Here is a 12,831-nt window from a genome sequence, read left to right on the forward strand (position 1 = left end):
TAATATGGGAAATGTTGTGTGAATGATGATAGTTTGTAAATTAGATGTTTTTTTTTATTAATGTTCTCATTGATAGCATAGATAGTAAAAACCAACTTGAAATGGACCACTGCTGTGCGAGACCACCTGTATTGAGAGACCATATTCTTATCTGCATGAAGTAATTTGTAGAAGGGGGTGATCTCTCAAGACCGGATTTAGTCCATTCATAATCAAATAACTATCGATATTCCTGCAGTCTATATTATCTTTTCAAGTAGCACCATAATACATTTTCCAGGCATGTTTAATGGAAACAAATTCCATATTTGTACTGAATTAGGGTCAGCTTTGTTGATTGAAGATTATTTTCCATCTTGCTTTACCTGTTTAGATTTCAGGATTTAATAAAGTCAGATTTATATTTTCTTAACAGTTAATGCCACAACTGGTCCCATGGCTCGAGATGTGACAAGCCTTGTAATCGCCATGAAAGCACTCCTGTGTGATGATATGTTTGACCTGGATCCTACTGTGCCACCCATCCCATTTAGAACACAGGTCGATGGCAATTCTTTCGTAATCACAAAATTTGAATGAGCTTAAAGGTTTTAATAAATTATGCATGAAAACAAATTTTTGCTTAAGTTATGACAGCATCTTTATAACTGTGACATGTTTATTGTTCTTTGAGTATATATGGGTATACAATTATCAGTAAAATAGTCCTGAGATGGAAATTTTATTTAGAATTTATTAAAATATTTTCTGAATTGACCTCGGGAAATCAGTCATTGGTGATAGGTATGATAGTGTGAATTGTTAATATTGAATATATACACAAAACTTCATTACATATTTTGTTCTGAGTTGGTGGAAGGAATGAGTTTGATATGGTGTATATCAGTTCTCGACATATTAAAAAGCCTTATCAAACAAGTTCTTTCCCCTGACTAGGAACAGAATAAATGTGGTTTGGTATTTATTATCTATCCCCTCTTTTATGTTTTCCATTGTTTTTGTCTTTACTGTATGAATCAAATTTAAAATGGGATTTATAAAAGTTTAGCCGCTGCATCTAAAAATATTGATGTGTGGATGTCAAAGAAGATTCTAAGTAGTTCCAGTCACGACGTGTGATATGGAAATATGGATTAAACAGCTATATCAGATGTCAGATGAAGTATATAAAATTAAACGGGTATGTACTAAAATGTTTAACATGTTTTACTATTGTTCTGTTACATAGATCTATGAGAAGACACACAAGTTGAAGATTGGATATTATAAATTTGATAGATATCTCAAGCCAGTTCCAGCATGTGAGAGAGCTGTAATGGATGCCAAGGACATCCTCGAGAGGCAGGGACATGAGGTGAGGAAGCTTGTGTATTTCAGTAAGTTTATTTGTAATCAGGAGACAGAACACATGAACTTTTTTTTCTTGGACTTTTAGCTGCCTGGTCAGTTTGTGGTATGGTCTTGCATTCATCATGCGTCGTCCATCATGTGTCTGTTAACACCCATAGATGCAATTGAGAATAATTTTGTATCATTTTCTTAAGTCCTTTAGTAATCAGACTACCCTGGCATATTGTTTCTTAAAATGTGCCTACCCTGGGTACTGTGTATGTTTAAATGGAACAGCCCTAACAAGCAAAATCAGGAGGTGGCATTTTGTAAAATATGATATTGATCAAACTTGGAATTTTGGGTTTGTATCATCATGATTACTGACAAGTTTGGTAATGATCAAGATCCATATTAATGAGGTTATCTTGCATCTGATTGGCTGATCTTATTACCCCTTTGGAGGACATGTGACTTGTCTGATTTGATTAAATTTCAAAGATAAGCTTAGATCAGGAGGATTTCATGTAAGTTTATTAGGGGTGAAATCAGTGTCTTTTAGTGATGTGATTTGCATCAGATTGGCTCAGCTTCTTGCTGTTTTGGAGATTATTTCTCATTTGATTTCCATAAAACTTATTTAATGGCCTTATCTCATGAAGATCTTTGATGAAACATGTCATTTTCACCAGAGCATTGGGTAATAAAAGAGATATATGCAAACAGACACTGAAGCTTGTAATTTTCACTGTGAGTTTGGTAATGAATGAGTTGGTTGTATACAGACCCTGGAACCTGTCATTTTCACCAGTGAGTTTGGTAATGAATGAGGTTCATGCATACACACCCTGAAAAGTGTAATTTTCACAAGTCAGTTGGGTAATGAATGAGATTCATGCATACACACAATGAAAAGTGTAATTTTCACAAGTCAGTTGGGTAATGAACGAGTTTCATGCATACAGACCCTGAAACATGTCATTTTCACCAGAGAGTTGGGTAATAAAAGAAGTATATGCAAACAGACACTGAAGCTTGTAATTTTCACTGAGTTTGGTAATGAATGAGTTGGATGCATACAGACCCTGGAACCTGTCATTTTCACCAGTGAGTTTGGTAATGAATGAGTTTCATGCATAGACACCCTGAAACTTGTAATTTTCACAAGTCCGTTGGGTAATGAATGAGGTGATTTTGGTAAAATTGCCATTTTAGAGATTATTTTTTATAAGGATTTTGATTAAACTTTGTCAAGATTTCAAACAGGTGCTGTTATGAGCAAGATCTGCACATATTAACGAGGGAGGTGATCATGCAGTCGCAGAGCAGGTCAGCACTCTGGTGACTCTATTTCTGATAAGATTTTGATTAAACTTGTTAAAAGTAGTCTTGTATCATTAAGATCTACGAGTTTGATTGTGAGCAGGACCTAAACAAGTATCTTATATCTGATTGGCTGTAGATGCTAGTAGTTACTATGGAGACCAGATTTTATTTGGAATTTGCTCAAATTTGGTAAACAATAATCATATTGTCCTTGGTTAAAAAAATGTAAAATCTGCACATAAAAATGGTGTCATCTTGCATCTGATTGCTTGAGGTTGTTGCAAGAGACTATATTCCATATTTCTCACCAATTTTATTAAAACTTATTTATTTAAATCATCAAGATCTTAGATGAGTTCTGTTATAAGTGAGATCTATGCTTAATTATGCCTTTATATTTTGAAAGAATTTTTATCAGTCTGTAGTAAAATAGGTAAAATCAGCAGATATAAAAGGTGGGAGATAGTTTAGATAAAATTGTTTTTACAATGCTGCTTAAGCCTGAAATGGTCCTCTTAAGAGATGAAAGCCAGGTGAGTGATATTTGACCAACTTGGGACTCTTGTGTTTTATTGATTTTTGATTTACCAAACTGCAAACTTGTATATATTTTAAGCAATTAATTTCCTCTTTTTGATATGAGCAGACTTGGTGACTGCAATTAATTTTTAAAATCCTTTATCGTAGCAGTATCTTGTCATCTGCTATTATTGCTTTCCTGTATCTTTTCTTGGTGCTAGTCCCCAGTTCAAGGAGGCTTTTCTCTCCTTCAATTAAGTGGAGAAAAATAACAAAAACCAACATGATCCATGCATGACATCTAAGTCATCTTCTAACAGTCAGAATATTGTCTTTCTTTTTTTTTGGACTTGGTGCAATTCTCATGTCTCATGGGCACTTGATATTTTCATCATTTAAGTCATCTTTTGGCATTTTTATTGCAAATTGTATCCTATTTTGTGCTGTTTTGTTTTTTTCTCTCCAGTTCTTGCATCAGGGTTCTTATGGTCTTTGAAAGTCTTTGACAGTTTGGGAAAAATGAGGTAGCATTTTCAAGGCCTTGAAAGTTTGGGAAAATCGAGCAGATTACCCTGAGGTCTATAGAAGTCTTTGAAAATTGAAATAAACCCAAACATTTTAATTTCTTTCAATAATCACAAATAAAATTGTCCAAGGTTGTTAGATTAGGATGTAGTTGAGTTTTCCTGTTTTCTTTCTAATTAATTATTGTTTGAATTTCATCATTAAACAATATTGTAGTATTTTGCATTTGTTGTTTTCTCATATAACATAACTTGTATACAAAATGTTAGTGAAAATAGGTCTTGGAAATCTATGTGGTCTTTGAAAGTTTGGGAAAAGTCTTTGAATTTATCACTCAGAATTCTTTATGAACCCTGTGCATAATTTTCATGTATATGTGCCCCTTTTCATTGAAAGGCAGACCTGCCAACTCTTACAATTTTGCTGTAAGTCGAAAATTACCCTTAAAATACGGACTTACGGCATACTAGCAAAAACTACGGAAAAATGATGGTTGCCGGATAATTGGTTCATCTGTGTTTTATTTGGATCCAGGTTTCATCTTAGAATTAGTGAAATTAGTCAGGGAACCAGACTAACTTTACAGCAATACCCCAGATGCTTAAAACTGCTCATATTTATTCATGAGAAGCGTCTGCATGATCAAACTGTTGATTATAGAATTTTTAAAAATGGCATCCAGAAAGCGATGCATGTTTAACTTTAAGACGAAAGGGAAAATAAGCTTCTAGAAAAGTGTTAATAATCAACACAGAAGAATAAAAAGGAGTATTCAGATTCTTGTGAATAAAAGCTGGAAAGGACACAATTACATTTATTGGACATCACGTGCCAATTTGAGTATGTCTCATGGCAGGAGATAAGATTGCCATCGTCATGTGAAATGGAAAAGAATTTCCAAGAATTATGTCAAGTTGAGAGATAGCAACAAACCATTGAGCTGCATAGTGTTTGTAACTAGAGTTTGTGCAACTGTACTAATGGTAAATAAAGTCTACGCGTACTTTACAAACTTTTCAGTTGAACATAATGTTTATCGTCGATGCGTCAAACTTTTAATTACGTTTTCCAACTTTACAATAGCAGTTATTTATATTTTGTTACACCTTAATGAAAACTGGTCAGTCTTAAGGAAAAAAATCAGCTGCCTTACTGAGATGGACTTGTCAGGGTTGGCAGGTCTGGAAAGGTAGGGTTTTGAGTAACTTGTTAGTGTAACAGTACTACTTTTTTTCATTCCTTTAGTAGGAACCAGTATTAGGGTAAGTATGACTGGCCCAATTCTTGTTCTGGTTTATTATTTCTCGTATTTCCTTTCATTGTTCATTACCTTGCAAGCTGTATGTAAATGCAGTCATAAAAAGGCTCGTTATACACCCCACCTGCTTATTGTGTACTGCATGTACCTGTATGGACTGTTGTCCTGTTTGTTGCCTCACAAGGTATAGGACTGAGTGGAAAGTCTTCATGCCTGTCAGGCCAGGAAGATGGGACCAACTTCTTCATCATAATCACTAGAAGACTCCCTTCTTTCCCATGAGGAATTTGTGACATTTCCCCAATTTGGGGAAATCATTTATCAACAGTAAGGGAGAAGCTGATACTCTTTCCTACGTATGGAATTCAGCTAGTTTCACAAGGTGTGATAATTGTGGAGAGAAGTTGACAGCAGTTAGTAAGGAGTCTTTCCTTCCTTACACAAGGGAAACATTCTCTTGCTTGAGTAGATCTATTTGCAGCTTGAGATGATCTCTCATTTGGCTGAGTTGAGTTATCAGACAGAGACTGTTCACAAAGGGGCTACTTCATTGGTACCTCTCCATTTTAGAGAGGCTCTACATAGAACAATCCAGATTGGACATTCTCTTGCTGTCTCACTCATGATTGTTGAGGGAACTAAGTTGAATCAAAGATATGAATTAGTGTTGTATTTTCTCGACTGTGCTTTTCCCTTTGGTTTCAGCTTCCAAGTTGGCCCTCCCCACAAAAAATACTTGTTTCAGGTTGGCCTTCTGTCCCTGTTTTACCTTGCTGACCCTAGCACTATGCCCCCCTTGTAAAAAAAATTCTGAAATTCATTTGTGCATCAAATTGAGCTGGTTTAGACCTGTACTAGAAGTGCTTATTACATTAAATGTACTAATGATTATAATATATATAGTGTTTAAAAAAACAAAAACAAAAGTACCTACCTGCCCTAATTTTAAAATCAGTACAATAGGTAACATATTTTGTGGGGGCCTTAAAGGATCCTTTTACCTGCTTGGCTTCTTAAGCATGGTCCCTGACTTGGACTCGGATACTTCCCTGGTGGGGATTTAGGCAGGGGAGCTGTCTACCTTTTAAAGTCTCTCAAGACTCAAGAACTTAAGGATCGTACCTTAGTTATTATAACCTCCAAAGAGGAATTATCATCTCTTGCTGCATTGCAGAGATTTGTGGAAGGCTTTGCCGTGACATAGAGACATATGCTTTCATTGTCTATAGCACTTCTCTCAAGCTTCTCAACATCTGTAGGTATGTCACCTTGAAGATGTAAAGATTGCTTTGTGCTTCCTGAGCCTTTACCAAGGTTATATAATAGTAGCTCATTTCTGGTGTCTTTAGTCGTCCCCATCCTCCAATACTTAACAATTGGTTGATGTACAGCATCCACAGATGTGCCAATCTGAAGGCTCTGTCTCTGTTTTGGGACATGTTGACTTGTGTAGGCCTGATCCCAACAAAGAAAAGACAGAGCTGATCCCTTCTCAGCATTTTGTTTATGTGGAGATAAATTTTCTGACATGTCAAGCGACAGTCTGTGTTCCTTCTGACAGAATCTTACAAATACTCTCATAGTAAGATTGGGTGTGAAGACCTTGTTGTCTCTACTTCTTTCTAGTGGGGACTCTGAATGCATCAGATTTACATAGTTCCCCTACAAAGGCTTCCTATTATTCTTTCCTTTAGAACACTGAATACTTCGCTGACTGATTCCCTCTCAGCTCAGATTCTCTTAGGATTCAGATTTTGTGTCCATCTGACTTGGTTGTTTTTGTTGATTGATTGATTGGATTTACTTGGTGGAAAAATCAGGACAGGTTTCTGAATGAAGTTCCAATTTACACACTGGAACCTCACTCCTTCCTTTACACCATTTCCACAGCTTCATGTGCTCAACTACAGCCTCAAGGAATGATATTACAGGGCCAATGGTATTGCAGGGCCAATGTTTTTAGAAAGGCTCATCACTCCATATCAACAGTATAGAAATTGTAGCTGTTTTTCCACCACATAAGACAAAGTTGCATCATGGTTGCTCTGGACAACACTTAAATCGTGGTAAGTCAAACACCAGTAAGGTACTCATTCCCCTTCATTCTGCTTGGATATCTGGAGAACTGCCTCTTTTGGACAGCTGTAGATGAAATCTGATAAAGTCTGCCTTAAGATGGATTAGCAGTCTTTGTGGAATGTTGTCTTAATCAGTCTGTAGTACATATGTAATAAAAGCGAATGACTTGTTTGTAACAAGGATGAATAACAAGCTCCATCTATTTGTTTCTCCATTGCCAGACCAGATGTCATGGATGGTAGATGCCTTCAGTCTGAGGTGGGATCAGTTTTATGCCTTTGCCTTCCATCCTTTCATAATAGTCCCTCTGGTTCTTCACAGAGCCAGAACTGTCGAGTCACAGCACATCCTGATAGCTCTCCTGCAGCCCAGGGCCTCGAGTGGCCAAGTGGTCTAAAGCTCTCACCGTTCCGGATCACTGCCATCTCACCTCTGTCTGCTTGGGTTCAAGTCCAAGGCTCAGCTAGCGTGGGTATGTGGGAAAGCCTACCAGTAGCTTCTCGTGGGTCGGTGGTTCTTCCCTGGGTTTTCTAGGGTTCTTCCTCCACCAGTTATATTGGCCGCTATGTATAGCCTATCTTGTGCTGAAAAATGGCGTTAAACCCTATAACAACAACTCCTGTGGTCCAAGTGATTGCTGTTAAATAATTTCTTATTGCACAGCGCAAATTCTTCACCTTCACAACTGGCTCTCATCTAACAGTCTTACTGCTAGCAACATGTTTTGAGCAAGGTTGTGCAAATGCATTACTCCAGCTAGAAGGAACCGACATTTCCTTAGTTTATGATGGTAAGTGAGAGTTTTCTGAAAATAGAGTAGTAGGAAATGCATTGATCTTCTGCCCCCTTTTAAATGTAATTACAGATTTTCTTCTTTTTATCTCTAAGAAAAAGGATGGCTCCGATCCACCATTTAAGTTCTCTATGCCCATGTTTCCGGTACTTTGAGTTCAAGAGACCACTCTCATACTCTTTAATGCCTTGATGGAATCTCTGATGTGTTCCTTAGTCATTATTCTTAACCTCCTTGTCAATCTTTGAGCTCATTTGAGAACCATGTCCTTAACATTCTTCTTTCTCTCCATAGCATCAGCAAGGAGGGGTGAAATTCATGCCTTGACAATGGAATAAGTTGTTACATTTCAATGTTAACTATGGTTCTATCCCATTTATATGCCAACATAATTTCTGGCCAAGAATCGGCTACTTTTTGGTATCTCCACTTCCTTTTGCAATGGTCAGTCTCAGTGATACATGTACTAGGGATAATTTATTCCTTTGTCCATTTAGACTTTTACATTGTCTAAATCAAAAGAGAAAAGAAAGGGTTGTTACTGTCTTATCTTCTCTCAGTGACACCTCTGGTATTTTAGAAGCCACCATCTGAAAGAGGGTTGGAATTGTTCAGGCTATTGAAAGAGTTTATTAGTCTCTCACTGAGAGAGGTCTTGGATGTCAAAAGAGCCACATTGTGGTAGTATCAGTCTGCCTTCTTGTCAGTTTACCTACACACCACATTGAGGGTAGTTATGCATTGTTCCTTATTTTATCAGCCAACAAATTGTCAAGTTATCATCCAGTCTGCAGTAGAGCACCTTGCTAAGAGCAGTGCTAAGTTCACTTAGATAGATTATCTTATGCCATTGGCCTTCCATCTGGCTGATAGATTCAGCAATGTAATAAGAGTATTGTATTACTACTGTTAAAATGTATTGGAGTTAGTAAAACTAGCTTTAATTATGTAATGCTGCTGGTTTTGCTCACTTCTCTCCGCCCTTTTTGCTGATGTCCATTCAGTCTCATTCCAAGTCAAAATATGATGATATTTCACTCATCAGAAGTTGTCTAAGGTGTGAGACTGGGATCATGTTTTTTGTTCTATACCTCTTGTTACTAGTTGGAGGAGGGATTAATCTTCTTAGACTGGGGACTAGTGCTGAGAAAGGACACAGCCACACAGCAATAACAGGTATTACCTAATTAAATTGGTTTTCCTCCACCACCACCCCAAAGCTCTAATTTACTGCTTATTAAGGAACTTTTTGTACCTTTTAATTTTTTTCTTTCCAGTTGGTTGAGTTTGATGTGCCTGATGTGAGAGATATCTTTACAGAAATCTACTTGCCAATTATATTTGGTGATAATTTCCAGATGTTATGGGAGCATCTGTAAGTGATGAAAGCATACAAATTTTGTAGATTATACCTGGCCATTAGGTCAAGCAAATTTATGGCATGGCCCTGCATCCATTGTCCGTTATCTGTCAATCATCATTGCTTGTTACTATTTTGGAGCCCATGCTTCTGATCCAGTATTGATCAAACATGGAAGATAGAATCATATCATCAAGATTGCAGACAATTTTGAGAATTAGTGAAATCTATGCAAATTAATGAATTGATCTCGCATCAGATTGATGAAGTTGTTAACAACAATCAGGAGATCATATTTCAAATTCAATTTTGATAAAACTTTGAATATGTGCTTATATCATTAGGATCTTGGATGGGATTGATAATGAACAAGATCCATATTATTAAGATGGTGATCTTGCATCAGATTGGCTGAGCTTGTTACTAGTGTGAGCTAGTTTCTGAACTGACTTCGATCAAACTTTGAATGTAGACTTAAATCATCAAGACCTTGCTCGAGGTTGCTAATGAGTGAGATCCACATATACTAATGAGGTAATCTTGCATTTTGGTCAAACTTGAAATGGGGAGGAACTTGATAATGTTCGAGAATCATGCATATTAATAAGTTGTTCATACTTCTGACTGGTTGAGCTTCTGATCACACTGGAAGCCTTTTTTCTGATCCAGCTATGATCAGTTATGATCAGACTTGGAATATAGGCTCATATAGTTCAGATCTCTCATTATCTGGTAGTTCAGTAATGCAGAAGATTCACACCTATTCCAGAATTTGTGAAATGGTTGGGAAGATAACTAACAAAAGCTTGTATAAATTATTGACACGTGTTGCCTATCCATTTATCTGCTGAGTTACCATTGAGCATGGTATTTAAACCACAAATAAAAATGCATTCCAAATTATGCATAATTTTCAGCAGTTTCAGTGATTGGAACAGGACATGCATGTGACATCAAAGAAATCACTAGCTAACAACCTTCTGGAATTGTGTTTCCACTGAGAGTCAGCAAAGGAATTTAGCCAGTGTCCCTTGTGGTTAAATTGCATTTTCTGTTGCATACCATTGTACAAACAATACTATATAATACTCATTCTAACATGTTTACTACGGATCTCCCAGTCCAAGACAAGAATTTTGCAGCCGTCCATATGTAGGCTCCATTGTACTATAAAGTGGACAATAATGTATTCCATGCCACATCCAAGCTAGTTTGGAAGGTCATTGCGATGTCCTCAGCATTAGATTCGGCTTGATTGGCAATCTTGTGACTCATGGAAAAATCCGAAAATTGCTACAGTTGGGAGGTGATGGCCAGGGTTGCTAGAGTCCTTAACTGAACAGTTCACCATACTATGGCCATTGCCTTGACAGCTTCCGCCAACTTGGACCTAATATGACAGGACATGTGTCTGTGGTCCACGTCACTCAAACCTCATCATACCCTGGTTGTACAGATGACCCTGCTTGGGTGTTGCAGCTTTTTGGAGGAAGAATAGAAGAAGTTTGGAGGCTGTCAGCTCAGGAACTGCCCTTCCAACTTGCTGCTTGACCCACAGAGGTCTTCAAAACCACTCAGCCCTCACCAGTGTGAAGGGATGTTAAGTGGCCTTAGAACAGGGGATCTTTTCAGTCAGATATGCACCAATATTGCAGACCTGCCAGACCATACAATTTTGCCCTAGTTCATATGGAAATTAATCTTGAAATACGGACTTGCAGAATGAAAGTACAAATTAAGGTAATATAATTGTTTGCAGATGATTGTTCGCAGTAAAATCTGAATAATGGCTTGTCCATGTTTAATTGAGATCTGGGTTTTATACTAGTGGAATTAAGACTAACTTTACCAGAGTACCTCAAATGCTTTAAATTGCACTAAAAATTTTGTGTTGCAAAACATCTGCATGATCAAACTATTGCTTGCTTTTTTTAAAATGTTTTCCAACAAGTGAGAGGTCAGGATGAATGGGACAATAAATCTCATACTAGTTTTAATCGTACAGAAGAATAAATGGAACATTAAGATTTTTGGTGAAAAGAGCAGGAAGGGCAACAATTACATTTAGTGGACATCTTATGATGATTTGAGTATGTCATATGGCAGGAAAATCATGGCTTTTTTTCAAGGATTATGTCAAGTTGTGAGATGTGAAGAAGCCATTGAGATCTGTAGGGTTTGGAACTACAGTTTGTGAAACTACTGGAGGTAATTAGAGGTAAATTAATCTTTAAACACTTTTGAGTTGAACACAATGTTGATTGTAGGTACATCAATCTTGAATCATACTTCTGGACTTTTAAATGCATGATTTCCAGCTTGACATTAGCAGTACATGATATTTTGTTACACCTTACTGAAAGCTGGCTCAACTTTCAGAAAAAAAATAGACTGCCTTACTGAGAAGGTCTTGTTAGGGTTGACAGGTCTGATACTGATCCCAAACAAATGGCAGGAGACAACAGTCTAACCAACCTAGGAGGCAGTTGTACAGAGGCAGTTAGAAACCGAATTCTTCACCTTCAAGCTTCCGAACCGTAAACATTGACCTACCCTTTTCTTTCTCCTTTAATACTTACCTGATCACATTACAAAAAATCCCTCTTACCCTTTCCCACAATATGAGCATACTGTAAGGTGTAGCTCAAGTAAATATTGATTCAAAATAGATATACCAATAGCAACTTAGAGGGTAGAAAAGGGAGCTAACCTGTAAGAGTTGCAGCTCTTTATCTGTTAGGCAGAAAGACATTTTCTGTCTTTCCAGGATGGTTGGATTTGGAGTTAGCAAAAAGTGATCATAATCTAATATGATCAGATAAGTACAATAGGAAAAACAAAGTTTAGTAAAAAAAAGATATAGTTTTTTCCAATTTTATTTCCTATGATGATAGAAGAGGACACAAAACAGCTCTATAATTGTCTTCCTTATTACACAAATAGATTTACATCTCTGGTTATGATTTTTCTTTATAAAATTTTCATACCAAAGGAGAAAGTATGCTATGTTTTACAGTTTTTTTCTTTGATTTCATTTTGAAAAAAAGTTTATATTTTCATTTCTTTTACAGAAGTGTATATACTAAACTTCACTACACATTAATTTCTCAATCCTTATAATCCTCAATCCTTATAAAATACAAATGACATAATGACCAGCAATTTTGTTTTCTTCTGCAGGAAAAATGACACCATTGACCCAACTATTTCGCTTGCAGTCATGAACTGGTCACTACCAAAATGTGTTCAGTGGCTGATGTCCTGGGTCGTGAGCTATGTCTACAATGTATGTAATATTCAGAAAGATGTTGCTAATGAGAAGCCGCTCTTGTTCATTCCATTTTTTAATCCAGAGGTGTATAATTTTTAAGGGCTTTTTGTCCAGATTCAAAACAATTGCCTAAAATATTTTCTTTTACCAACTTATGCAGCTAGACAGATAAAAAGTACATTTTTATTTTGTAAATTAAGATGAGTCGTTTGCAAATTTGTACATGAATTTCAATAGTTGCACTTGTTTCTGGTGATATATCCTGTGTTTTTGTGCTCCCATCCCTTGATAACTTGCACACAATTGGGATTCAAAAACAGACCACACTAAAAACAAACAGATTCAAAACAACAATTGCCAAAAATACTTTC

The 12,831-nt window shown here is 36.6% G+C and overlaps 1 protein-coding gene across 3 annotated transcripts in view; it reads left to right on the top strand.

The window, feature by feature from the left end:
* The window catches only part of LOC149779516 (fatty-acid amide hydrolase 1-like), a 99,437-nt gene that overhangs the window by 48,900 nt on the left and 37,706 nt on the right, over positions 1-12,831 (top strand). For all 3 annotated transcript variants that reach the window (XM_089940228.1, XM_089940227.1, XM_089940229.1), the window contains exons 10-13: positions 416-540; positions 1,229-1,354; positions 9,107-9,204; positions 12,370-12,475. In XM_089940228.1, the coding sequence (XP_089796354.1) occupies positions 416-540; positions 1,229-1,354; positions 9,107-9,204; positions 12,370-12,475 (455 nt within the window). The remainder of the gene's footprint in view (positions 1-415; positions 541-1,228; positions 1,355-9,106; positions 9,205-12,369; positions 12,476-12,831) is intronic.

This window comes from Sinohyriopsis cumingii, chromosome 17 (genome assembly GCF_028554795.1).
Source record: "Sinohyriopsis cumingii isolate HCF-2022 chromosome 17, ASM2855479v2, whole genome shotgun sequence".
NCBI lineage: Eukaryota > Metazoa > Mollusca > Bivalvia > Unionida > Unionidae > Sinohyriopsis > Sinohyriopsis cumingii.